This window comes from Pleurodeles waltl, chromosome 3_1, assembly GCF_031143425.1.
Source record: "Pleurodeles waltl isolate 20211129_DDA chromosome 3_1, aPleWal1.hap1.20221129, whole genome shotgun sequence".
Classification (NCBI taxonomy): domain Eukaryota; kingdom Metazoa; phylum Chordata; class Amphibia; order Caudata; family Salamandridae; genus Pleurodeles; species Pleurodeles waltl.
Window position 1 is genome coordinate 1,185,462,893 of NC_090440.1, and position 27,952 is coordinate 1,185,490,844.

Here is a 27,952-nt window from a genome sequence, read left to right on the forward strand (position 1 = left end):
TCAATCTATGTCATTACACTCAGCCACTCCACTCTACGCACCTGCACTCTATCCTGCACTCCTCCACTCTACACCACTTTGCTCTACTCTGAAACAATCCACTCCACACTGCGCTCTACACCACTCTACTCTTAATGCTGCACTTTACGCTAATGCACTCTACACAAGTGCACTGTCACTTCACTCTGCACCACTGCACTCTACTCTGCATCAATATACTCTACCCCACTGCTCTCTACGCCACACCACTGCACTCTGACACTTTATTCTACAACACTGCATTCTTCACAACTGAACTCAATGCCATTCTACTCAGCACTACTCCCCCCTACACCACTGCACTCTATGCCATTCAGCTCTATGCTGCACTCTGCCACTTGACTCTACTCTCCTCTGCATCATTCAACTCTGCACCACTCTATGCCAATCTACTCTATGCCACTGCACACTATGCCACTCCACTTGTGCCACTCTACACTGAGCTACTCCACTCTGCGCCTCTCCACACTGCACCACTGCACTCTACTATATACCAATCTAATCTGCACCACTTCATTCTATGACACTACATTGTACGCTGCTGAATTCAATGCCACTGCACTCAGTGCTACTGCACTCTGTGCCACTATACCCTGCAACACTAGGCCAGTGAACTCTAACCAGTCCACTCTACTCTATGCCACTCTACGCAACTCCACACTATGACAGTCCACTGTACAACATTTCAATCTTTGCCGCTCTGCGACACTCCATTCCACTCTCTTCTATGCTAATAACTTTTAGCCATGCTGAACAGCAGCCACGCTGGTGAACTACATGTCCAAAACACATTGGCAAAGTCAATAGCTCTTGTACGGACGATACCTGTTGCCTTTGCCAATGCTTGTTCTTTTTTAGAAATTCATTTTATACAATTATATAGCTGTTGTACAATGTTCATATGTGTAATTGACATATAAATACTTTTATTGGTTCGTCATGATGTTGACTGCATGTGTTGTACTGTCTAAACCTGAAAGTCTGCCACATTCCCGTGAAAGGTGAATGGTGTGTGAATGATGTGTGAAGGGTGAAACCCCGAAACCGGTCCCAGGATGCTTGTTTCCAGTCCAGGGAGGACCTGGCCTGGCAGTTCGGGCAGGACTGTTCCCATGGGGAACAGGGTCAAGACTGATTTGCATATGGCTGGGTCCAAACTGGAATGGCATGGGCAGCAAAAAAACGATGGATTTAGGCCCAGATCTCTCTACTGGTGGTGAATGTTTGACATTGTTCACCATTCCGTCCATCACTTGTTCTTTTTGCAATTGTACCCATTTGCCAGGCCCAAACCTTTCCTTATATTACATGTAAGTCGCCTCTAAGGTAGGGCCCTAGGTAGCCCCATGGGCAGGATGCAATGTATTTAAAAGATAAGACATATAATGGTGTGTTTTACATGTACTGAAACTGAAATACTGCCAAATTCGGTTTTCACAATTGAAAGGCCCATCTCACCTATAGGTTAACATGGGGATTAACAATGAATATCTTTTAAATGTAATTTCCCATTGGGAGCAGATAGCGCTATGGAGTTTGGGGTCTCTGAACTCACAATTTAAAAATCCAGCTTTTGGTAAAGTTGTTTTTTAGATTGTAAGCTTGAAAATGCCGCTTTTAGAAAGTGGACATTTTCTTACTTAATCATTCTGTGCCTCTGCTTGGCTGCTAAATACACGTCTGTGTCAGATTGACAGTTGGGCTGTTTGTGAATTTCTTCTTGACAGTGACACAAAGGGAGCTGAGGTGTGTCCTGCATATCCTGATTAGTCTTCCTGGGCTAGAGTGGGAGGGGAGGAGCTGACACCTGCACTTGAAAGGGCTGTGGCTGTCCTTTCACAATTCAGATTCAAGCCCCCTGATGTGTATCTAGGGTAGGGCAAGGAAGAGGCAGGGTCTTGTGCGCTACAAAGACTTTCCTTTGAAGTTGGCCTACTTCAAAGGCAGAAATGAGTATAAGTATTGGACTGCTGACCCCACAACTTTAGATTACTTCTGTATCTGCCAAGGAGAAGAGCTTGATGCTTGAGCAGGACCTGACACTCTACCTGTTGCTTTGCTGTGTTGGCCTGCTGCTTCTGCCTTAAGAGGAAAAGGGCTGGACATTGCTTTCTGAAAACCGGCTTGTGAAGTTTCTCCAACGGCTTGGTCTGTGCTTGTCCCCTGTTCAGCAGTCTCACGGACATCAAAGACTTCATCTGCCAGTGCCTGGGCTCTCATGCCGAGAGTCCTGATTTGCTAAGTGGTGCCAAATCCAGTCCCTGGGCCCTTTGAAGGGGAAGCTGGTAACCTGTGAGAGAAAATACGTGCACTGCTGTGTGCGCATCCGAAAAATTGATGCAGCACCTGTGCTGGAGCTGAAAAATCGATGCAGCGCCTGTTCTCAATGTGGACCCTTTGCACAGCGTGTCAGAATTTTCCACATATCGACCCTCGGCATCAGAATCTTCCACATCACTGCACAGACCTGAGACTTCTTGTCCGGAAAATGACGCATCCCTTCCCTGTGAGGAAAGAATCAACGAATGCCCTCACTTGTGAGTAAGGAAGCAAAACATTGCTTGCTTTTCTGATGCAGGTTCACCCGTGCGTCTTTATTTTTTACGTATACCAGGAACTTTGTGCTAAAACAATGCATCCATTGATTTCTATGGATTAAGACTCTTTTTACTTTAAAAGTGTATATATATCTTTGCTTGTGTATGTTGGATTTTTGTTGTTAGGGTCTTACTTGATTTAGATAAATATTGGCTATTTTTCTAATCTGGTGTGGAGTACTTTTGTGGTATTTTCACAGTGTTACTGTGTGCGTTGGTACAAATACTTTACACATTGCCTCTGAAATAAGCCTGACTGCTTGTGCCAAGCTACCAAGGTGGTGAGAAGGGGTTATCTGAGCTGTGTATTTCCCTTACCCTGACAAGAGTGAGGGTCCCTACTTCGACAGGGTGTAAACTGACTGCCAACTAGAGACCCCATTTCTAACTAAGAGTAAACAACTGCAGCGTCCCCTTTTCCTTTCCCCAGAAGAACTTCGATTCTGTTCACACTTAAATGGCCACGAGCAGTGTGCATTACTGTGGAACAAAGTCTTCACAACAGAAGGAACGTTGACAAATGCGTGATATTTCAAACAACACGCAAATCCTGGATATTCACACTGAACACCCTACTCTTAAAAAAGTGTGCCGAACTTGTTAGGCCAGTGCTAAGAAGCCACTTTGGTGATAAACACATCGTTTTATGAAATCCTTGATTTTAACATTCTGATGATTCACTAAGCATTTACGATAATTTTTAACGTTAGCTTTTAATATGTGTTTGGTGTAAAAGTTCGAAACCTCTCCACCTGGAAATTACAGCAATTGTTGTCAAATCATTGCAACATAATTACATTTAAGTTTTGGATCTCTAAACCAAACCTCACCATTTACATTATTTTCAGGATGGGGGTGTAGTGCATTTGAACTGCTTACATTTTTCACGTTCTTCACTTTGCCCAGCGATTTCTGCTTCAAACACGGCCACTCGAGTTACATGGAAACGTAGGATCAAATTATGTGGCAAAATTGCGAAATGATGTGCGTAAATCAATGTCTTGAGTAAAATAAACAACAGGCGTGAATTTAAACGCTTAAGAAAGTAGAGGATCCCAATAGGTGAATGCGAAATGAATACGAAAACAATAGGTGACGCGCTAAGTAGGGGTGAGCTGAGATATATTATATGGCATGGAAAGGCAAAATATGCGTATTTATGCGGAACGTACGGCGGCATTATTGTTTTGCTAATCAAACATTAATGGTTGCTTTATAATCGAGTGTAAAATGTATAGAACAACCTATCACAAGACTGGGAAGAGACGCGTAACAGTCTTATGAATTGGCAAGGCCACATATCAAGCCTCAGATATTTTAACCTCTGCCGGGAAATGACCTACTCGCGTACCTTGACGATGTGAGCCAACAGCCTTTTGAGAACCTTTTTATGTTTTTGTGTACAAAAACACCCTTTTCCTGATCTGTATTAATTTGTAACCTTCACCTTGTCCACTTCATTCTTCATTAACCACAGCCCCCTCAGGCCATTGTTAATGAACAAAATAATGGCACTCAGTTCACCAACCTCAGTAGGATGGAAGCCTGACTCGGTCTCTGCCTTCCTATGATTTGTCCTCGTGATTTGCAGATCGCCGCAAATCTTACCTTCTAACACATTAAAGCTTTCTATATTTTCCATACAAAGTAAAGATTAAAAGGATTGCTTAACACTACCCTGTGCGAAGAGGAATGGGAGAAAATCAAGCACGCGTACAAACAAATAATGCAAACACCAGCCGGGATTGTGTCGAGGAAATAGAGAGACTTCCTGACCCCATTTGCCGGATGTGGGGGAGATGAGCGCGGCGTGGGAAGGGATCGTTGCTGGCTGGGAGGCGTACAGCACGCTCCCACTGTACAGCAGATCTCGTGGACGGGCGGTGCATGTACTCTTGAGGAATGTGCAGAAGAAGGAGGCTCGCACGTGGACATGACGCAGAAACCAGCTGACAGGCGCCCGCAGCTGCAGCCGGATGTGAGACAGTCTGAGCCAGCAGCATTGGAATGTTATGGCTGCAGAGGCTCGGTTTTGCTTCATGCTTTATTGGTATTTTGCAGGGATCAAAGGGCAGAGGACTGTTGAAAAATGCAAGCAGTTTTTGAAATGCCAAATTATCCTAGTACGCGTTGGTCCGACACTCAACAGATGGGGAGGGGCGCTGGCGTGTGTAAAATAAACGAAGCACCTGGTCTGTGTCGCTCCACTCCAGAAGCGCAATGGGTTTAGAAGAGCAGCTTTTCTGTGTGTAATGTCCAAGTCACGCCTTACGCCGGAAGCAGAAATATAGTTTTACCCCTTTTTTCGCCGACGCGATGTCAGAGCGGTCAAAAACAAAATTCCATTTTCACTATTTTCAACTTCTCCTCAGGGGTAGGAATATCTATATCAATGGAATTTAAAATGCGATGTCCCAAGGTCGGGAAGCTTTACAATGGCTGCGTCCCCACATGACACACCCCTAAAGCCCCAGAGTCCCCACCTGCCTGCCTTCCAGCATGCATCTCCTTATACCCAAAACAAACAGTTAAATGGCAGATGCTTATCTGCTGGCCCCCCTACGACTCAATGAACTGGAGTCGAATGACGGATTGCCGCCTGCCTTGACCTGCTCTCTGAAGTGATGAGTGGCTCAGGTGACGCTGCTTCGAAAAGGACTAAGGGTGAGTAGTTACAACGGCTCGCGTGTCCAGACTTCCTACTTATTTTGTACATACTGACATGGAAAGGAATGTCTGTAAGAATCAGGGATCGAAATGTATCAAAACAAGTATGGGAACTGTTATACTGCATTCAGCGTGGCGGGGTCAAAGGTGTGGCTAAAAAAACTAAATATTTTGTACGTTTTTTTTGGGTCTTTCACCTTCCGGTTTCTACATAAGAAATAACACACAGACGAGAGGGCCGGCCAAACTTCTATGCGCAATGAGGGGGGAGTGCTGTGCACTCTCCCTCACTGCTCGTCACACCTGTTGCCCCGCCCCTTTAAAAGAGAACCATGTGACCACAAAGTTTATTATGGTTTTCTTTTACAGGTTTTGCAGCTGCCGCTGCTGGCGGGAGGGCATCGCTCCTCCGCCCTAACGGAAGAGCCGCCCCTGAGCATACAATAAAACTAAATACATGTAAGTTAATCAGTGGGAAGTGTACTGTAGTACATTATGAAACCTCTATTGTTAATGCGCTGCAGACGTCTGTGTGTGCAACCAGAGAGCCACAGAATTGAGGGTCAGATTTATCATTATTGGATACAGTGCAACATAGCAAGACAACTTGCTGCTCTGCTTCGAATGTAGAGGGCAACAAGGCACCATATTTACTAACGTGGCACATTCCTGCTCTCACTGCACTTGCGCACTAGGTGCTGCCTAGCACCAACACAGACATCTTTTTGCCATGATGCAAGAGTGCCTATATTGCGGGCAGGATTGTTTTTGTGCAGGAGGAAACAACAAAGAGAGATGAAGATATTTCTTCTTGTTGTGCCTCTATTGGGATGGCGTACAATTTTGACGCACTACCAGGTTTGCTACTGTTGGTACATCTGGGAATGTGGTAAAAAGCCTGGGCAAATGAATGGGAACACCTGCTGTCCTCCCAAATAACACTTTCCTGGCATAGAGCAAGGCAGCGACTTGCGCTGTCTTGCATTTCTTCACATTTACCAGAAATTCAGGGCCGCTCGAGGTGGCTTTGTGTAGTTTGGTAAATCGTACTTGAGGATTGCGTTGCCATCTTGGGTGTGGTGCAGTTGAGAATATTGACTTCTGTATTTTTTGTGGGAGGAGGTCCTAGTCTGTAGAAAAAGTAAGTCACAGTTTAAGATAGGCTGTTACAAAATGCACAAAAAGATTTAGGATAAAAAGGCGCTTCCAAAATATCGCTTATTGTAATACCCAGACTGTATGTAGCACAATTATTTTCAGTGACTGTCCCTTAAAAGCATGCACTTCACAGCCCAGCTGTAGCTCCTGCACTACCACTCAAAAAGAATAAGCCTTTATCACCAGGAAACTTCAAGAGATTCCATCAATTAAAGACAATACTGGCTTCCAAGCACCCTTTCATTTGCAGATTAACGAGTTGTTCGTCATTTACATTTCTTCCACGGATGCAGGCACCGTGGTAAGAAGACTTGTTTTTTGTTTAGCTTTCTGCTCCCCTACGGTTTCACAGCACAGGGGACACTTCAGCTGAAGCATTTAAACTATCAGAAGTAGGGGAACTGTTATTCATAAAGTAAAAAAGTATGGTCACATACACTGTTCTCCTTTGATCCCACGCACTTTGATCTCTGGCAAGGATGCATAACAACAGGTGCTTAATTGAAAAAAAGAGGAAAAAAGGGTGCAGATGCCCAAATTATTTCTTGAGATGCCACCACCCTCTTTCTCCCCCCCCCTCCCCCACTGGCACTGCCTACCTGTCCCCCTCAAAACTGTTTGCCATTAAGCCCTACTTTTAAGAGAGATTCATGAGTTTCTCGGAAAGCATATTTTGAAAAAGTGAAGTAAAATAGGAAAACTGCCACTGTTGGGTACTAAATGACAGATAGAAATTTGAGTACACTGAGCTATTCATATCTCTTGGTACCAGCTACTGCTTCAACATATCCCACATTAATGAAAGCTCTGTCTTTCATGCTGGATGTTAGGGAGATCTGCACTGCTATTGCAAGTGATGTACCTGTTCTCTGTTGGAGAAATGTTTGCACTGTTGGTGTAAGAGTGCTTCAGGGAAGCTTATGTTATCCTTACAAAGGGGGGAAATAAATCAAATTAATTCATGGTCATTATGCAAAAGATAGCTGGACTGATTCCTTTTTTTGTATTCACCATGAGAATCACAGCGTAAGATGAGACTTAAAAGAGGCAATGCAGCTGCTGAGGTTTTACTGCATTCCAGTGGCCTTTGTCTTCGACAGTCATTTATTTCAATTTATGCAAAGCATGTGAATCTACAGCACTACATGCCATAAACAGATGTCTACTGGATAAGTAACATTTTCCTTATTCATTGTTCTTGACATTATTGTCTTTAAATAATGTGCTAAATGACTTCTGGTGCTTTTTGGTTCGAGCGTGCAAGTTCTTTGCCCTGTTGAAAGTATTGTGGGATTTTAACCACACCCACCTCATGCCCATCACTTCACTCGTTCGTGGGCTTGCCTTTCAAAAATCCCTTGTCGTCATTGGTAATTGCTTTACGTTTGTCCTGCCTTGGGGAGGTTTTGTTATCATCTTGCAGACTGCCCCTGTTACATGGATTTTTGCAAGATTGCACATATATACTATAGAGTGGGTGAACTGGACTATTATTTTTCTTTTGTCCCTCCCCTTGGTGCTGCATGGTCGGCGTGACCCTCAAAGCGCGAACAGGCACAACAGCGTGAACTCAATTCAATTGGAGCACTGGTCACATTGTTCAGTTACCTAATCAGAGTAATTTCTTGTGGCTCTCCCCTTAAAACACCTAAAATTGGTAAATGCTTTATGTAGAACAGAAATCCTCAGAGTGAAAACAGCTCTCCCATACAGCGCGAGAGCCAATACTACAATATTCACTGCACTCAGGAAATTTGCCCCATGATGCTTTCCAGGGCATTACATTTAGAATTTTTTTTTTTGCTCATAACTCAGCCTAAGACAACTTTTGTTTTTGAGCTGGGAGCAGCTAGTGTTTTAAGGGCCTTCTTTGTACTATCATTGCTATAGGCCTGCTATCTCTGACAACATCTAATGCACTATGTTCTCTAGGGGCTAAGTAATTGGTTACACTGCATTATTGCAATTTTCTTTTTGTGTAGTTATCCTGTCTAGGGGCTAACTATATAGTTACATGACCATGTTTATTACAAATACTATTGTCATTGTGGTGTTCTCTTGCGGCTGTTCTAAGCATTACAGTAATAGCAACATACTAAAATATTCATAGGTAGGAAACTTGCCCCATAATGCTTTGCAGCTCATTATTTCTATAAAACATGTTTGCTCATAACTCAGCCTGTGGTGGTCCTAGGACAATGGGCCCACCGCCAAAAAGTTCACAAAAATATTCTCTTTCGGTCTACATCATCTCTGGATCCCCACACTAGGTTGGTGGAGACCCCAAAATAATAATTCATCATTCAGTGCCTGTTCTAAAATTGCAGTCACATAAACAAACTAAAATATTAATGGCACAGAAACTTGCCCCCTTACATAACATTTTTGCCCATAACTCAGCCTGTGGTGGCCCTAGGACAATGGGACCACTATCAATGCATTCACAATAATGTGTTCTTTATGTCTGCATCTCTGGGTCCCTACACCAGGTTAGTGGGGACCCCAAAATAATACCCCCTCCCACCATTCTGTCTTTGTAAACACTCTCATGACTGGAAATTGTGTTTTATTGCTGATGGAAATTGTGTTTTATGGCCTTGTTTGTAATATCAGTGCAACAGGCCTAGTGCATAACACACTACTCCCTCTCGGGGCTAAATATATGGTTACAATGCATTACTTTCTCCCATTCTTTTTTGATGTGGTTATGCTCTCTAAGGGCTGACCGTATGGTTAAATGACCATGTTTCTTCCAAATGCTATTTTTATTGTGGTGTTCTCTAAGGGCTGTTCTGAGCATTGCAGTCAGCACACTATAATATTAGGGGCATGAACATTTGCCCAATAATGCTTTGCAGGGCATTACTTTTATAAAACATTTGTGCTCATAACTCAGCCTGTGGTGGTCCTAGGACAATGGGACCAATTTCAAAATGCTCTTTCTGTCTACATCATCTCTTTGTCACCATACAAGGTTAGTAGGGACTCCAAAATAATAACCCCTCCCACCATTCATTGTCTTTTAAGCTTTCTCATGGCTAGAACATTTGTTTTACAGTTGGGAGAAGTTTTGTATTAAAGGCCTTTTTTGTAATATCGAGTAAAGATTCATATGATAATTGTGTATGTTTTAATAATTTCTTCTTATTACAGTTATGATCATGATTTCAGGCCAACTTACATCCTTATTATACTACGACTGTTTGAACACTCTTGATATGTTTGGGTGACCCTTCTAGTTAGCCAGCCCGCAACTCTGATGGTGGGATGGTGAAAGTGTTATTCTATTGGAATCAGCATGGCAGCTTTAAATTAGGATGTGAAATAGCAACATTTTCATTGTTTGCTGCAGAGAGAGAAAGAAGTTAATGGAATTGCTTTAGTTATATGCAGCGCCACTTAAATTATATGGCAGGAAAAGACGAAATTATGAAGCACGGTTAACAAATTTATGTGTCAAGAATAGTCGAGTTATTAATTTACAATGCCAATAGCTCTAACTCAAGCAAGTGTGAGACATATCCCTTTGCAGATGCTTGTTTAAAATAACATGTGGGTGGGCCCACCTCCACCCAACCGCACAAAGGAACTACTAGTATCCACACTTCAAAGGAGGTGACTGCCCTGTGGATATGTACTCATGGAATATCAATGAGACAATATAGATCAATAAAGAAAAACAAAACAAACAGGATACTAATGTACATCTAAGTTTCAAAGTCAGTCAGGGTGGCAGTGGAAGAACTATTGCGTCTGCACCAGGATGACAATACTTGAGGTCATAGTTTAATCTGTTTAGTGTTTTAGATATGTGCATTCTGATTGTGGCTGAGTTCTAAATGTCAGCAACATTTTTAGATGTCCAGTTGCATATGTGGCAGGGCGATGGCTGGAAAGTTCAGGTCAGTCCACTTTGCTGATATCATCGATAGATTGTGATGTTTAGTCTGCTCAATTTCGTTAGTGTTGCTTGATGCAAGCAACGCTATAACAAGAGTGACACAGTCACTTGGTTAGTGGTTAGAACAGGAGTGGGGCACAAAGGCCTAAAACTCCTTTTATTGGCACCATCACCTGACTTGGTCAGGTGTGTGAAGGAATGGGTCTAAGGGTGAGTGACAGCCATCTTGAAAACGTAGCAGTCCTGTGAATCTATTCTCATGGAAAGAACATTCTACAACGAAAAGTGGTATAAGTCAGGGCTTCTTGTGGTTGGCTACCAATTGTTTCTCTTTACTCCTATACACCTGACAAGTCCTACATGAGAAAGCTGATCTCCGTTGTGCTCTGTTGCATATCATATGCCGCAAGCTGCTAAGCACTGCCTCTTTCTCGTCTCTGAGAGGCAATGTGAAGCTGATACTAGGTAAGACAGGAAATATAGAGTGAGATGGGTAGGAATGATTGGATGGTAGTTTTGTTTTTAAATCATGGGATAGTTAAGGGAATGCCTTATGGAAGTGGGAAGTCACTCGAATCTTTTACTTCCTAATATTTTTCGAAGGAAGCCAAGTGGGAGATATGGGAAACTTGCAAGATTCCAAGTATCGTTTTTATGTTGGATGTTTGGAAGGGCATTAGGAGGGAGGGGCCTATCTTAAATGTAGTCCCTATGACTTTTGCACCACACCACAGCTGTTCATGGAAACTCCTCAGTTGAGGCAGAGGAGAACATACTCAACCTAAACATGTAATTGTGTATTTTTCAAAAATGTGGTGTTTTCCACCTTTAAGCTTCAAGTCAAATCATAAACAGTTTACATTTTGGCCTTTTCATGTCACTTGACATCCTTTGTGGAAACAGCCTTGTTTAGGGTCGAGCACAAAGCACTCTGTCACTGGTGTAATCTCTCTATGGGCTTTTAACCATGCCCATCAGTTTGGTTGATTTGTGGGCTTGCCTTTTACAATTCGCTTCATTTCATTAGTGAAAGGCATGCATATTTCATACCTTTTCCAGTGTTTAGCTCTCCTCGAGCGCACAAGCCAACTACTGAAAACATACGAGGCTCCATGTTTTCCATATGGTTTCTGGACTACTTTGTCTCTATTTCACAGGCAGCGCGATCTCACTGGGCAGTAGACAAGCGCTTTGCATGACATCGACCTTGTTACATGGCTAATTGCACTTTTGCCGGTTACATGGCTAATTGCAGTTTTGCTGGTTCCATGGATAATTGCACTTTTGCTGATACGTTTCCCTGCGAGCAAACATCTGTTTCCTTTTGTGTGTCTCTGTCACGTTTCATGGTGGCCGTGGGCTCGCTTATGTGAAACTGTTTTACTTTTTAGTTTATGTGTCAAGAAAAGTCTGGTAAGTAGTTTAAAACACAAATAGCTCTACCTCGAGCAAACGTGAGACCCGTTGCATTGCAAATGCTTGTTTTGATTTGTTTTCCCTTTTACTATTCCATTGATTGTAGGGGTATGGTTGCACTGGGGCACAAGAAGACGAGCCAAGTTTGAGGGCTTTTATTCTCAGCATGTAGGATGAGATCGTTGACAGCTGTGGACAGTGCCCTGAACCTCTGCTCGTCTATGCTCTTGATTGCGAACTGTCAGTCAGTGGAAAGTATTTTGATTTGGACTGGAAGAACTAAACTTGGAGGAGAAACCACTGGTGGAAATCTGTTTTCAACCATAGGTAGACAGTGGAGGAAATTCCACTGGTTCAGTTTTACATTACATATAAATATCTGCAACAGCAACGCACCCCAAATGGGCTGCCTTACAGGCTCTTATTTACCAAAGTCAGTTGGTCTCAACAAACTAATCAATTTGAAAGGATCTCAGCAAAGTTCATTTTCATCTGTCGCGTACATTCCTATACTATTCTTTAAAATGATGACATGCCAGAAGAAGTGATATTTGAGTAGGATCATTGCATAGTGAATTCATTTCGTTGCTGACAGATCTTTGATTGTCTCTTTTTATCCAGGACTTTGGAGTTCCTCATGAGGCACTTGTATCATCTGGCGACGTATTGCTCGATCACCAACATGCACACCAAGAACCTCGCCATTGTCTGGGCACCCAATCTTCTCAGGTAATCTTGCTGGTCAGTTTATTTTTTGGTGATGGTCAGTGCGGCACATTGGAGGATAAGAACACAGGGCATTTAGAATTAAGTAAGAATTGATCTAGTGATATGGAGAGAGTAGCAGAACAAAATAAGTCATTTAACTTCTGAAATAATTCAACTCTAGATACAGGATTCCTCCTTCGATTTGTAAATAACTTCCTCTCGATGGATAGGCTTTGGGTTTTTGGTAGCAGTGCCAAGAATGCCTTCTATCATTTTGGGTTTCTTTGAAAGGAAGTTTTTCTGTTTTCAGTCCAGCTACTATTCTGCCAGTGTTCACGTTTTATCTTCAGAAACCAAAATGACCCATCAGCCAACCTCTGTCCATTTGATACTTCATTATCTGGACAGGCAAGGATGTCTACATCATTTTAGCTATCTCCTAATGATTTCTTCCCATGTATTACCTTAAAATCATGAGTTCCTTACGGGACTAGCAGGCAAGCTCTCCCCTTAATGTCTGCAGTTCTCAAGATTTGATGAGGAACATGTGAAGGCCTAATGTCTATGGCTTGACCTCCCTATCTGTGACCCTCAGTCATTGAATGACACTAAAGCTGGCAAGCAGGACTTCTTACTCATGGTGTAATGCTTTCCTCTGGGCAGCACTATACTAAAGTCTGCCTTTCTTGCTGCCAGATGGGGTCATGTTCCTTTTCTACAATGGGATGTGGTGTGACTTGCAGTCCTAATACTAGTTCTACTTTGTTCTGTGTTTTATATGTCAGGTCAAAGCAGATCGAGTCTGCCTGCTTCAGTGGCACAGCAGCCTTCATGGAGGTGCGGATCCAATCTGTGGTGGTGGAATTCATTCTGAACCACGTGGATGTTCTTTTTAGTCCTAAGCTCAGCTCTGTGATTCGTGATGGACCAGGTAAAGTGCAAATACCAGCAGTTCGTATGCTGTTCCACAAGTATATGTTGAACAGGAGTGAAGGCATTTATATTGCTAGAAAAGGGAATCCTATCACTTATGTTATCATGCATTATAGTAGACAAGACGCAGCCTGCCATCTAGGATTTCATTCAATCATTAACTCAGAGACAGCAGCTTAGTGGATGAGAGACCATTGTCTGCAAAACCACAACAACACTGCCACCTCTGCTCGCTTTGTCAGAGGTCCTCCTTCAGGGTCATCATTACATGGGTTCCCCAGATTTTCCTAATTGATTTTCAGAATACATTAGGTGGCGTCCAGTTCTTCTCATTGTTTGCCAGAGTGACTGCCAGGTTCTTTGAGCCCTTCTACACAGGATGTCTAATATGTTTGGTTTGGTGTCCATTTTCGTGTTTGCATTCCCCCACTGCTTTCAGGGAATAGTCTGCCTTTTCACTGTGATGAGAAACGGCCTTTCTCTGACCTGCATGATATTTTTTACAGCGATACTCATTGTTCCCTCACACTCAGTTCTGTGATCTGCAGAGTACACGTTCTTTGCAGGAGGCACATTAGCCCTTCGCACTGCTTTATGATGAGCTTAAACTGCCACTAGATAAAATTCAGATCCCTCACCTGTAGTAATAGCGTGTCCCAATCTAGATAATTTATTCACTCGGGACTCGTTTTAGGCCGATGAATCTTTTGACCCTGATTGAAGACACCTTAAGACGAGATAACTAATCAACATGTCAACCAATAAGTCAATAACGCCATCAATAATCACCATAACAAATCAATTAGATTAATCAATAACATTAATAAGACTCTGAAACCACCATGACCTTTCAGTCATGAATAACCACACCAGTTTAGTACGATTTTATGATGTTTATTCTTTATTGATTACAATTCTACTAGTAAGTTTATTAGTCTCAAAACCATGAAACACGTCAGCATTGTCATAATATGTCAACCCGAATAAGATTTCATCAAGGCAAAGATCACGAACATTAGAACATAACACGACGTCAACATAGGTTAACCTTAGCAGAGTATCATTAGCGCATTATTCAACAAAGCATTGATTCAGTCATTTGTCTATTTGCGTCCGTCTAGTGAACTCTTTAACTAACCTCGAATTGGCATTGGCATGTTGGGCTTCATGCAAAACAATTTTGGTAACACAAATTTAGAAAACATCTAACTATGGTCTCTGTCAAAAGAAGCAGTTGGTACCTAGAAAGGAAAGGCAAACAGACAATTACAATTTCATCATCATATAGTTACCCTCCGTAATGGGTCAGCATACAGAGTCAGTCTTCGTCCTCAGGACATCAGTTGATTCGCCATCAGCCAGGAAACACAGCAAAGTTCAGCAAGACGGGGTAAGTAGGGACACTTCCCTCATAAGGAGGAGAAGTATAGAACGGGCAAGTTAAGGGTGAGGATAGTTTGAAGAGTCAAACAGCAAAGTTTTAGGCAGAGTGACAAAGTGTCTGGGTAATAGCAAGAAGTTCGCAATGGCAACTCCCTGTGGCTCCTCGTGTCAAAGGTTTTTATCCCTTTTCAGTTGTACAGTCCCCTAATTTCCAATTGGGCAGGTTTGGCACACCACTATCTCCATCCAATGGTTTCCCAGTCGTACCATCAAAATTGTCACCTCATAACAGTTCTCACGTAGTTTATTGGTTCTTGTGATTGACGTCTCCAACGGGTAGAATGTCCGGTATGATTTCATATTCTCGTGGTCTTCTCGCATCCCCAGTCAGTGGTTCCATTGTCTATACCGGTTTAGGCGACCTTGTACCTGTTGCGAGTCTACACTGTTGCATTCAGCAAGAATGTTTCCTTGAGCAAGTCGAGTTTCATGAGAACGGATCTACTACAATTACACTCATCTTCTAGCTTCTGGAAAAATACGATTACATGTCCTTCAGCAAGTCAGCACACTGCTCGTTAGAAAAACACATTTAATATGAAACCAGGCAGCTAGGCCCCGACTCATGCTAACTAAGGCCTAGTGAATTAATTAGCAAAACCTTAATATATAGCTCTTAATACTAATACAAAATCATACGTTAGTGCATCAATAACTCATTATTAGTCAATATTTTTAGTCCCCGTATATATTGACGGCCACTCCCAGTGGGCACATTTTGGACTCACATTAGTAAAACACATTAATACATTTTCTCTGCGGCATTATTATGCATTAGTGCATAAACATTTCATGTTAATTTTGATTATAAGAGCTACGCACCAACAATCCCTCCTCTGATGACACTTGTCATCACACAAAAACCTTTCCCTTCACAACCTTTTATTTTCTTAAATTACGCATTTCAATTTCTTCTCCCCTCCTTAATTTTGCATAAGTTTCTTTGAATATTTTCTCCTTTTTCTTTTCCTCTTTCCTTTTATTGCGTTTTGCCAATTTTTCTCTAATTCTTTTACTAATTTTGCACAATAACCATAGTCCGAAAAAACAAGCTAGAACAATCAATATACCCCATATTATTTTTGCAAGTATCCCATTCCAAGTACTACTAAACCAACTCCCTATTTTAGCAATTCCCTTTCCAACCTTTTCCCAAACTCCAGGTTCCTTCAACTCCTTCAAATCTGTACTATCTCTTGTTAGGTTAGTAAGCATACTCCTAATCTTATTACTATTGTCAGGTATGAATGCACAACAGTGGCGCTCATTAAGCATTTTACAGACTCCGCCACTCTTTGCTAAAAGAATGTCTAAAGCAAGCCGGTTTTGAGGAGTCATAGCCCTCTCCGCAGCAAGTTCAGTATCTATCACGGGTATAGCCCCTGTGAAGTTTGTCAGCATGTTATCCACAATAGTAGACAACTTTCGAATCTTTATGGAGTTTAAGATAACCCCCACTGAAGAAATTATGGCTCCAAATATATCACCTACGACAGAAGCCGCTGTGTCTCTTTCTTGTCTAGTATGATGTAATTCAGACATTTTAGGAAATTTCTTTAAGTCGTCAAATTGGTAGATCTTTGGGAAAACTATTCCCAAATAACATGTCCCATACCATCCCTTTGGAAGACAATAATAAGCATTAAGTCCACATATGTAATAGATCCCAGGGATCGCTGGCTCCTGTCCATTTAACATGAATGTCCACTTACGCTGAAACAAAAACACATGTCTGCATTCACTCGTTCCCACAAATAAAGTGTCATGATCAGATTTTGGCCTATATATACAAAGCTTTCCTACGTGTAATGCATCTACAGCTAGCTTGCCTTGCGCCTTTATTGCACTATAAGCATAATCATTCGCAAACGTTAGTTTTTCTAATCCCTTTTCTAGCTTTTCCTTTAACGCTTTTCTTCTATCATCAGTGTGATCTAAGGAGCTCTTCACTACAGGCGTTAGTAAGCAGGTTAGATTATTGCAGTGCGCATAAGCTGTCCCAAATGTCAGCGTCGGCTCAAAGAAACCCCTAACTATTTTTATGTTATGTTCTTTAGCTATTTTACTTAAAAACTCCTCAATTATAGGCACAAAAGAAAACACTACATCTAGATTAGAATAGAAGTATTGAATATGTTCTTGATCATAGAATCTTGTTAATAGCAAACTACAGCTTATTCCATAGGTAAGCGGCAAACTATGATAAGTAACCCCTTCTTGTACTGACAAAGGAATCTTCGTGCACACATAGCAATTCTTCACATCCATTGTTTCAACATACTTATTCAACAAGCGATAGAAGACATTAGTAGATAGTTCCTTTTCCGTATTAGTTCCCTCATGCAAATACTTTGTATCTTGCTCAAACCTCTCCCATGGTGTTAGTGTAGCAGTCTCAGGAATTGAAGCACTGTTAATCGCACTCTTATCCACCAATGGCATTCCCACAATCACACCTATAATTATTATTGCACACATAACACCCAAAATAACACTTAACCATCTACGAATCCTACCCCTATTATCATTATCTCTAATGTTACTCATGATCTGTAAAGAATCAGAGAGCAGAATAATATGAAGCAAACAATCAACTTGAAGAAGATCTAAAAGCTCTTTTTTTTCTTCGTGCAAAGTCTCTCTCTTGGCAAGTATTTACAGCGTTTCACTCATTCCCAGGACCCTTTGTCAAATCAGGTTAGCAGCTTGTCATAATCGATTTTTCAGAGTCAATTCAGGTTAACAGTGTCAAATCCCGTAATTTATCAGTCTCTTTTCTCAGGATTCTCTCTCTATTTAATTTCAGTTTAACACAGTCTCTTTCTGTGGTTGAATTCAGGTGCCGTAGTATTGACCTGGAATTTCTCGATCAAAACAGAATGGCAAGAATTCTTGTTGCCACTCAGCTGATGTCGCATAAGCCCATTCAGGGCCTGCGTACCTCCTGTTTGCAACTCTTTCTTTTCAGTTTGCGATCACCCTGGAACTCTCCTTCACTGAGATCTTCTTTTCTTAGTGTGTCAATTTCTTCTTCTATTGTTTCATTGAGGACCACTTTCTCCTTTACAGCTTGTGGTTCCGGCCAATTATCTACTTTAAGTGTTTTCCTACCGCTCAGCCTTTCAGAATGTTGAACAATGCCCTCCTCTTGTGCTATGGTGTTTTCTCTTGATGGATCTGCAAGCGGCTCAGGAGGAGTCGGAACACTTTGACCTCCTTCTACCTTACCTCCTTCGCCTTCAGGATCTGTCAAGGGCTCAATTTTGAACCCGTATCCGTCTGCTTCTGGGAGAACCTCTCTTTGGGTCGGTCCTCCTGGCGCCTCAGTTGAGATAGGCTCACTGTCACCCCTCTGGATTTCGTTTGCTGTTTGAGTGACCAAGCCGTCCTCAACAGGCTCTCCTTCAGTCTCAGTTCCCCTTTGATTACTCTCCGGCCCTGAGACTTCCTTCTCTGCAGCTGTTGTTTTTGACAATTCGAGTTCATCAGTTGGACACGTCACCTTCTTTGTGTGACTGTTTGGAAGTCCTGCACATTTCACAGCAGTAGTAGTTGTCGGTATTACTTGACACAGCCCCCTCCAACGTGGCTCCAAGCACGACTTCCTCACATGTTTCTTGACAACAACCCAGTCACCGGCTTTCAGGGTGTGACCTGGATCAGTTATCGGTGGCAATGTAGTAGCTTCCACCTGGTGAGAGAAAGAGGGGACCACGTCAGCCAAACCCTTGCAGTAGTCCAACACCATATCATCCGTGATGTTCACAAAAGCATTTGCAGGCACTGGGGCAATCTCATATCTCGGCCTATAAGAATTTCATGAGGAGACAGTCCTGTTTTCTTGTCGGGTGTGTTTCTCATTGACATCAGCACTAAGGGCAATGCATCTGGCCATTTCAAATTTGTGGCTGCATACATCTTTGCCATTCTCGACTTCAAGGTACCATTCATCTGCTCCACTAGTTCTGATGCTTCAGGGCGGTAGCTACAGTGTAATTTCTGTCCAATGTTCAGGGCAGCACACAAGCTTAATCACCTCATTGTTGAAGTGACTTCCCCTGTCTGATTCTAAAGAGATCGGAAACCCGAAACGTGGTATCAACTCCCTAAGCAGCAGCTTCGCTACTGTCAATTCTACGTGTAGGGTAAGCTTCAATCCAGTGACTGAAAATGTACACAATCACCAACACGTACCTCAGACCTCCACATACAGGCATCTCAATAAAATCCATCTGCATTCTGCTAAATGGACCTCCTGCTCTCCAAATGTGGCTCAAATTCACCACTGTCCCTTTCCCTGCATTCATCTGCTGACAGATAACTTCTGCAGCTTGTCTGAATTTTGGATTGAACCAATCGACTTTGAACAACCTGATCATTGCGTCTCTCCCAACATGTGCTTGACCATGGTAGAACCTCGCAAACTGTGACAAAAGGATGTTTGGCAAAACCATTTTCCCCTCCTCTGAAACCCATAAATCATCATATCTCTGTACGCATTGCATTTTGAGCCAAGAGTGTTTCTCCTCTTTGCTGGCACGTCCCTGCAACGATTTCAACTCATACAGTGTGTCAACCACCCTTAATGCATACCCTGAGCATGTTTCATTTTCAGTTTCAGGTAACAATTCCCATTGGTCTTGAAACGATATACAGTTAAATGCACAAAACTTTGCGACTTGATCTGCATATCCCTTTTCCATTGACACAAAGTTTTGTGATTTAACATGAGCATTGCATTTCACCACAGCAATTTCAAGAGGTAATTGAATCGCGTGCAACAATTCCTTAATTCTTCCACCATTTTTCACTGGAGAACCAGAAGAGGTCAGGAAACCCCTTTGTGACCACAACTGGCCAAAGTCATGGACAATTCCAAATCCGTAAGTAGTGACTTTCAGGTTCTCAGCAGCGTGGCATGCCCTAGTAAGAGCAAATAATTCAGCCACTTGAGCAGAGTATACTCTTTCGAGCCAGGATGCTTCTAGGGTACCAGAGACTGTACACACAGCATATCCAGCTCTCAGTACACCTACTGAGTCTCTCAGGCATGAACCATCAACAAAGATAATGTAATCATTTTCTTCCAATTGGGTATCTTTAATGTTGGGTCTTGGTTTGGTGCACAGATCCGTTACCTCAAGACAATCATGTTCTACTTCCTCAGCATCATCAATGTCTGCATTTTTGTTAGGAAGCAAAGTTGCCGGGTTCAACACAGTACATCTCTTCAAAGATACATTAGGTGACCCCAGTATAATTGTTTCATACTTTGTCAGGCGAGCATTCGTCATATGCTGAGTCTTTGTTCGGGTCAACAGAATTTCAACTGAATGTGGGACCATTACTGTTAGGGGATGTCCCGTCACTATACCTTCACACTGAGTGAGGCTTTGACAACCCAGTAAGGCTGCTGCGACTGGGTCCAAAGTAGCTGAAAAATATGCTACTGGGCGGTTTGCACCTCCATGAACCTGTGTCAGGACAGACAAAGAACAAGCATCACGTTCATGACAAAACAATACAAAAGGCTTTGTATAATCAGGCATACCTAAAGCTGGTTCCCTGGACATGCTTTCCCTCAGTTCAATGAATGCCCTCATCTCTTTCTCGGACATGGTTATGGCGCTCGGGCCGTCTTGAATTTCTTTGACCGTCAACCTCACTAATGGTTTAGAGATAATCGAGAAGTTGGGAATCCATTGTCGACAGTAGCCCACCATTCCCAAAAACATCCTAACGTCCCTCTTGGTTGTCGGGGGATTAATCTGCAATATGGCTGTCACCCTTTCTTTGGATATTTTCCTCGACCCTTTTTCAATCAGGTGACCTCAGTACTTCACCTCTTTCTGACAGTACTGTAGCTTCTTTGGGGACACTTTGGCGGTCATTCTGACCGCGGCGGGCGGCGGTTGCCGCCCGCCATGCGGTTACCACTGAATGACCACACCGCGGTCAAAAGACGGCGGCGGTCATTCCAACTTTCCCGCTGTGCCGGCGGGCGACCGCCAAAAGGCTGTCCGCTGGCCCAGCGGGAAAGCCCCTGCAACGAGGAAGCCGGCTCCGAATGGAGCCGGCGGAGTTGCAGGGGTGCGACGGGTGCAGTGGCACCCATCGCAATTTTCACTGTCTGCAAAGCAGACAGTGAAAATCTTTGTGGGGCCCTGTTAGGGGGCCCCTGCACTGCCCATGCCAGTGGCATGGGCAGTGCAGGGGCCCCCTAACAGGGCCCCACGGCACCCGTTCCCGCCATCCTGGTTCTGGCGGTGGACACCGCCAGAAACAGGCTGGCGGGAAGGGGGTCGGAATCCCCATGGCGGTGCTGCAAGCAGCGCCGCCATGGCGGATTCCCTGGGCCAGGGGAAAACCGGCGGGAAACCGCCGGTTCCCCTTTTCTGACCGCGGCTTTACCGCCGCGGTCAGAATAGCCCAGGAAGCACCGCCAGCCTGTTGGCGGTGCTTCACCACCCTCCGCCATGGCGGTCATGGACCGCCAGGGTCGGAATGACCCCCTTTATGTCCGTTCTTTCCCAAATGATTCAGTAAGGCAATAGTATCATACCTGCAGTCATCTTTCGTTTTGGACGCAATTAACAAATCATCAATGTACTGTACTAGAGTCGAACTAAAAGGCAATTCTAATGATTCCAAGTCCTTCTTCAATATCTGATTGAAGATGGAAGGTGATTCAGAAAACCCTTGAGGAATTCGACACCAACTGTAAACCTTGTCCAATAATTTAAAACTGAAGAGAAATTGGCTGTCCTCATGAAGAGGCACCAAAAAGAATGCTTGAGACAGGTCCACAACTGTGAACCATTCTCCATCACACGGAACCTGAAACATAATCACGGCTGGATTTGGCACTATGGGGCAACATTTTACCGCAATCTCATTAACTTTTCTCAGGTCTTGAACAATTCGAACTTTCCCACAAGGCTTTTTAAGACCCATTATTGGTGAATTACACGGGCTGCTCATCACTTCTTTTAGAACCCCTTGCTTTACAAACTCTGCAGTTATCTGCGTCACCTGTATAAGAACATCTTGTGCCATGTGGTACTGCGGTACCTGGGGAGACCCGGCATTTGGCTTCACCTCTACCTTGACTGGCTCTACTCCTCTTATTAATCCCACTTCCTTTCCTGTCAAGTCCCACACTTTCTCTGTCACTGTTCCCTGTAATTCGGCTGGTAAATCAGTCACTGTGAACATCGGGAAGAAGGTTATCAAAGGGTACTCCTCATTTGTGGTCTCTGGCTTCGGCTCTGAGATCTGACCATCGTCCCCTTCATCATCACTGTTTGTCTGCACCTCAATCCCTTCATTGGAACAGGTAATCAAACACCTCGTCTTACACAATAAGTCTCTTCCCAGTAGGGATACAGGACTTGAATCACAGACTACAAATCTATGTAATCCCTGGAAGGTACCAATCTCAACTTGGACAGGATCTGTAATCAGATTTGTCAGGAGCTGATTTGCTACTCCTACCACCCTTATGGTATGCCCCGAAAGTGGCAATTTCGGAACTTCTGCACTTCTGACTGTAGAGCGTGTAGCTCCTGTATCAACTAGGAACTAAACTTTATGATCCATCACCTTTCCCTGAACATAAGGTCCCCTCTGATCTACTTCTAGGGACGCTGCAAGCATGCACTCCTCACTATCTGAACAATCATCCGACCATTCATCGTTTATTCCATCCTCACAACGCAATGGGAACTGTTGTACTGTATCATTTTGACTCATTGTTTGACCTGTGACCTGTTGAGGAAGCATCACCTGTTGCTGTCCCATTGGAGCTAGTGGTAACTGCATTTGCTATCTAGGTACTATGGGAATCTGCTGTTGTGCCTGCTGCATCTGTGCTGGGTGAACACGTGGCATTTCCATTTGTTGCATAGGCTGGAGACCCTGCATCTGCACCATGTTATTCTGGAAGTTCGGATTTTGACCCCTCACTCTTGGACCCCTCACATTTTGAAATGTACCGACATCATTGCTTTGTTGAACAACGCCATCCTGCGCCATCATTGGGCACTCCCGCTTCCAGTGTCCCAGCGCCCCGCACGTGTGACATGTTAACACCTTTTTCATCCCTTGCACATCATTTTGAACCACAACGGTATTCAAATCTGGACCACGGTTCACAAAACCTCCTTGACCTCGTCCTCTCGGTTGTGACTGAAACATTCTGTTTCCTTGCGATTGCTGCTGTACCATCTACTGTACTACATTTCCCTGCATCCCTGCTTGAGCTGCTTTAATTTGCATCACCATCACCTTCTCTTTCCGCTTTTTCTGTTTCAATTCAATCTCATCGCTACAGTATTTCGCATACTGCAACACCTCATCAATTAGCTTCGCTTGCCAACAGATCAAATGATTCTTAATCATCTGACTAATCTCTGGTCTCAAACCTTCAACAAATCTGAACACAAGGTTATTCATGCCTTTCGGTTCTATGACCTCAGTGCCACTATAGTGTTTGAATGCCTTCAACAACCTCTCATAGTAAGCATGTATCGACTCTTTGCCCTCTTGTGATGTTCGATCAATTTTCTGCCAGTCAGTAACTTTCGGCAACACTTTCTGCTTCAAAAACTCAATCACCTTATGGTAATACCTCATCACTCCAGAAGACAGTGCTCCAGTAATCTTGTCCCTTGCCGGCTCCTCTGTCGGCCAATCCACACCCTCTTGCATTCAAGCAATAAATCAGCTGGGACTATGATCTCAAACAATGTATTCAAGTCTTCCCAAAGACATTTTGCAAGCTTCACAAACCTGTCCATCTGCTGGTACCACTCTATTGGCTTTTCCTTCAACCTGGGATAATCATTTGTGAATGACAGAATGTCACCCCTAGACCACAGTACATGGACTAGAACCCCTCCAGCTGTTTCTCTCATTGGTAAAATTTTTATTGTTCCCATGTCTGGTGCAGCTTTCGGCTGCTTCGGTTCCGGGCAGTCACCTTTCTTTTTATCTCTTCTTTGCCCATATACCTTCCCACTTCTCTAATGCTCCCCAAATTTGAGCACTCTGCAATATCTCTTTAAGATGTGCCTTCATTCCGGTGGATCTCATGTGATCGAAATCTTTAGGTTCAAAGTTTAACCTATAACTCCTCTTCAAATGCTTAGTATTATCTAAATCTATGCTGTATTTGTCTGCTAGGTTTGCCAACCTCTGATGCACCCTGCTCACTTCTTTGGTTATTTTGGGGCACAGAAACCTCAATTCTGCTTACGTGTATGACTCTAATCTGTTCACCCCCATTGCCCCTTCTACTAATTCTGCGGCTTTCACACCCAACCTCACAAAATTCAGGTATTCCTCTCTTTCTAATCTCTCTGCAGTCACTGAAGTAGTCTGTGGAGTGTTGAGTTTATCTAGCCACTCGTTCAACTGTTGCGCTGTTAAGCCTTGCAGCAAGACATTTCCAGACTGCATCATTGAAGTCTGTGACGTATATGCACTCATCACCTGTGGGGTTAGTGAACCCAACCCTGCTTGCCTCATTGTCTCCAAAGGAACCCCAATCGGACTGAAATCCAACAAGGATCTAGACCTTTCGGCTGTCTGTCTCCCCTGTTCCATTCCCTGCAAGTTTCCTGTGAACCCTCCTCTTATCGCCTCTTAGGTCATTACTTCTTCATCACATACGCTAGGCTTAGCTTGCGCATACAGCGGTACTGGCTGACCAACAGTAATTAGCAATGATATAGCAGCTGGTGTCTGTCCAATTCCCAAACCCTGTGGAGCATTAACTCCCATAGCTTGATTCATCATTGGTGCTGTGGATACCGACTGCGGTCCTGTTACAGAAGTGTAATTCGCAACCACCTGTTGCTGCGGCTGGGGCAGCAATTGTGGAGTTGGCTCAATCTGCACTAACTTTGATCTTGTGTATACTGGATCAGGCGGCACCATCAAACTCGTAGTTGTCTCCAATACTGAGACATCGGGGTAGAGCCTCTGAATTGGCGGCGGCTGTAACTGTATCTGCATGTCTGATGCAGTGGATACACTAACATCATTCTGTATCAGAACTGTATCGCTTGTCTGTACTGTATTTGTGATTCCTTTATTTTGTGTCGGATCTTCAGGATCCGCAGTAGTACTCTGTCCATTATCATTCATGGCCAATGGTGGCGGGCGATCATGTAACAACTGATTAAGAAACTCCTCATTGTCTGAATCATCTGCATCAGCCCAAGACTTTTGAGTCTCCTTTGGCTTACTAGAGCCCTTGTCTGTCTTACAAGTGGCCTTCTTTCCCTGTGTCTCAGCTTCTTGAGTTATTGCCGGAAACATCCTAACTCCGTCAACTATTCCCCTTCTCCATATCTTGGTCTCACTATCCCATCTAGGCTCCGCTAGAGTCTTTTCTGCTTTTCTCATTCTCCTCACAAATTTCTGCTGCCTCTGTTGTATGGCCATTAAATCCCAAATCGCTAATGCCTCAAACTGAGCTGGTCTTGGGGGCGGTTTTTGTTCATTTAACACCCTCCGCAAATTTTCTAAACTCCTTATATTAAACGTTCCACACTCCGGAAACGCCAAACATCACTCCTTTTCTGTCATTTTGCACCTCTGCTTTAGCCAAAGACATGGCGCGACTCCCTTCTCCTCCATTACAGTATAAGCCAGAGTATCCTCTGGTGGTGTAGGCTCCCCCACACTCGCTGTAATGTATGTATCTCCCCTCAAAGCACTCTTTAGAGCCTTGAAAAACTTCATTTTTGCGTCTTTTTTTTTTTGTTTAGAATCTAATCAGGAAGTGACTTTAATTCCCAGAACACTCTTCGCCTACCCTCTCAACCAATTGCCTCTCACGGACGGCTGCCAATCCGTGTGCGACCCCTCTCAGCAACTGACCTATCCCAGCACGGCTCCGATGACGTCACACTCACACACACACTGCGGCTGACAAAGTCTTGTGGCTTGTCTTCCTCACACAGAAACTAATGCAATATATTGCTAGCACCTTAACAATAAACTCAAATTTGCCGGTTCACTAAAGGAAGGGTAACACAATTGCTTCAGAACTTTACAGAGATTTCACTTGAAGCCTCGGCCGCTACTCTCTCCTTCTCAGCTCCCGCACTCGCAAGCAGAATTCAACCCGCAAATCCTACTCTCGACTTGTCAATGGCTAGTTCTAGTGCACTTTAGAACTTGCCAAATCTCCATCGAAGGTTTCACACACACTTTGACTCAAACCCGACTTGTCAACCGCGCCCGATTGACCTATTAAACTGCACAAATTACAACATAAACCAAGTGTCTCATACACTTCTCAGTATACTCCGGAGTCTCAGAACATGACAGGTCTATACATCACCAACAACCACGTGGACAATTTTTGAGCACAAAGCGCCACACTCACATGAAGTTCGCCAACTTCCCTACTCTCATACTATGGAGTTCGCCCACTCCTACTAAAACATTACCTGGCCTAAATTCACACAAACTTCACAAATCACCTGCGATATGCATAAGCTGGGCAAGCACAAATTCTATTTCACACATGCTAGGACGCCGAGAACATACCCAACCCACTTAGGCAAGCTCCGAGATTCCGGGAAAGTCATTTGGGACTTAGAGACACATCATACCTTCAATTTGCATTATTTCGGAAACACTTTTAAACAATGGTCCCTCGTCCTAGGGCCCCCAAAGGGCCAAACCATCCTCTGCTACTAGAACTGATAACTCATCCCAATCTAGATAATTTATTCACTCGGGACTCGTTTTAGGCCGATTAATCTTTTGACCCTGATTGAAGACACCTTAAGACGAGATAACTAATCAACATGTCAACCAATAAGTCAATAACGCCATCAATAATCACCATAACAAATCAATTAGATTAATAAATAACATTAATAAGACTCGGAAACCACCATGACCTTTCAGTCATGAATAACCACACCAGTTTAGTACGTTTTTATGATGTTTATTCCTTATTGATTACAATTCTACTAATAAGTTTATTAGTCTCAAAACCATGAAACACATCAGCATTGTCATAATATGGAAACTCGCATAAGATTTCATCAAGGCAAAGATCACGAACATTAGAACATAACACGACGTCAACATAGGTTAACCTTAGCAGAGTATCAGCGCAATATTCAACAAAGCATGGATTCAGTCATTTGTCTATTTGCGTCCGTCTAGTGAACACTTTAACTAACCTCGACTTGGCATTGGCATGTTGGGCTTCATGCAAAACAATTTTGGTAACACAAATTTAGAAAACATCTAACTATGGTCTCTGTCAAAAGAAGCAGTTGGTACCTAGAAAGGAAAGGCAAACAGACAATTACAATTTCATCATCATATAGTTACCCTCCGTAATGGGTCAGCATACAGAGTCAGTCTTCGTCTTCAGGACATCAGTTTATTCGCCATCAGCCAGGAAACACAGCAAAGTTCAGCAAGACGGGGGTAAGTGGGGACACTTCCCTCATAAGGAGGAGAAGTATAGAACGGGCAAGTTAAGGGTGAGGATGGTTTGAAGAGTCAAACAGCAAAGTTTTAGGCAGAGTGACAAAGTGTCTGGGTAATAGCAAGAAGTTTGCAATGGCATCTCCCTATGGCTCCGCGTGTCAAAGGTTTTTATCCCTTTTCAGTTGTACACTCCCCTAATTTCCAATTGGGCAGGTTTGGCACACCACTATCTCCATCCAGTGGTTTCCCAGTCGTACCATCAAAATTGTCACCTCAATTGAGTTCTCACGTAGTTTATTGGTTCTTGTGATTGACTTCTCCAACGGGTAGAATGATTTCATATTGTCGTGGTCCTCTCGCATCCCCAGTCAGTGGTTCCATTGTCTATACCAGTTTAGGCTTACTTGTACTGTCGCGTTGGCTCTCATTATCCTAAATGAGACTACTGGATTTCCAGGTGGCAGTCTCGTTCCTGGTGTGGGGGACTAAGTCTGACCTACTAAGAAGGACCCCTGTCACCTTCAATCCGGTTTTGCTCCGGCTAACGAGCAGTGCCTCATCTCTCCCAAGGGGAAGGGATGATTTGGCAGCCGAGTGCATGACATCTCAGAACTTCTCAGGGAAG

General features: G+C 43.4%; 1 protein-coding gene across 6 annotated transcripts in view; it reads left to right on the forward strand.

Annotated features, from left to right (window-relative positions):
• The window catches only part of ARHGAP32 (Rho GTPase activating protein 32), a 942,023-nt gene that overhangs the window by 855,324 nt on the left and 58,747 nt on the right, over positions 1-27,952 (forward strand). For all 6 annotated transcript variants that reach the window (XM_069224492.1, XM_069224494.1, XM_069224495.1 and 3 more), the window contains 2 exons: positions 12,400-12,507; positions 13,272-13,417. In XM_069224492.1, the coding sequence (XP_069080593.1) occupies positions 12,400-12,507; positions 13,272-13,417 (254 nt within the window). The remainder of the gene's footprint in view (positions 1-12,399; positions 12,508-13,271; positions 13,418-27,952) is intronic.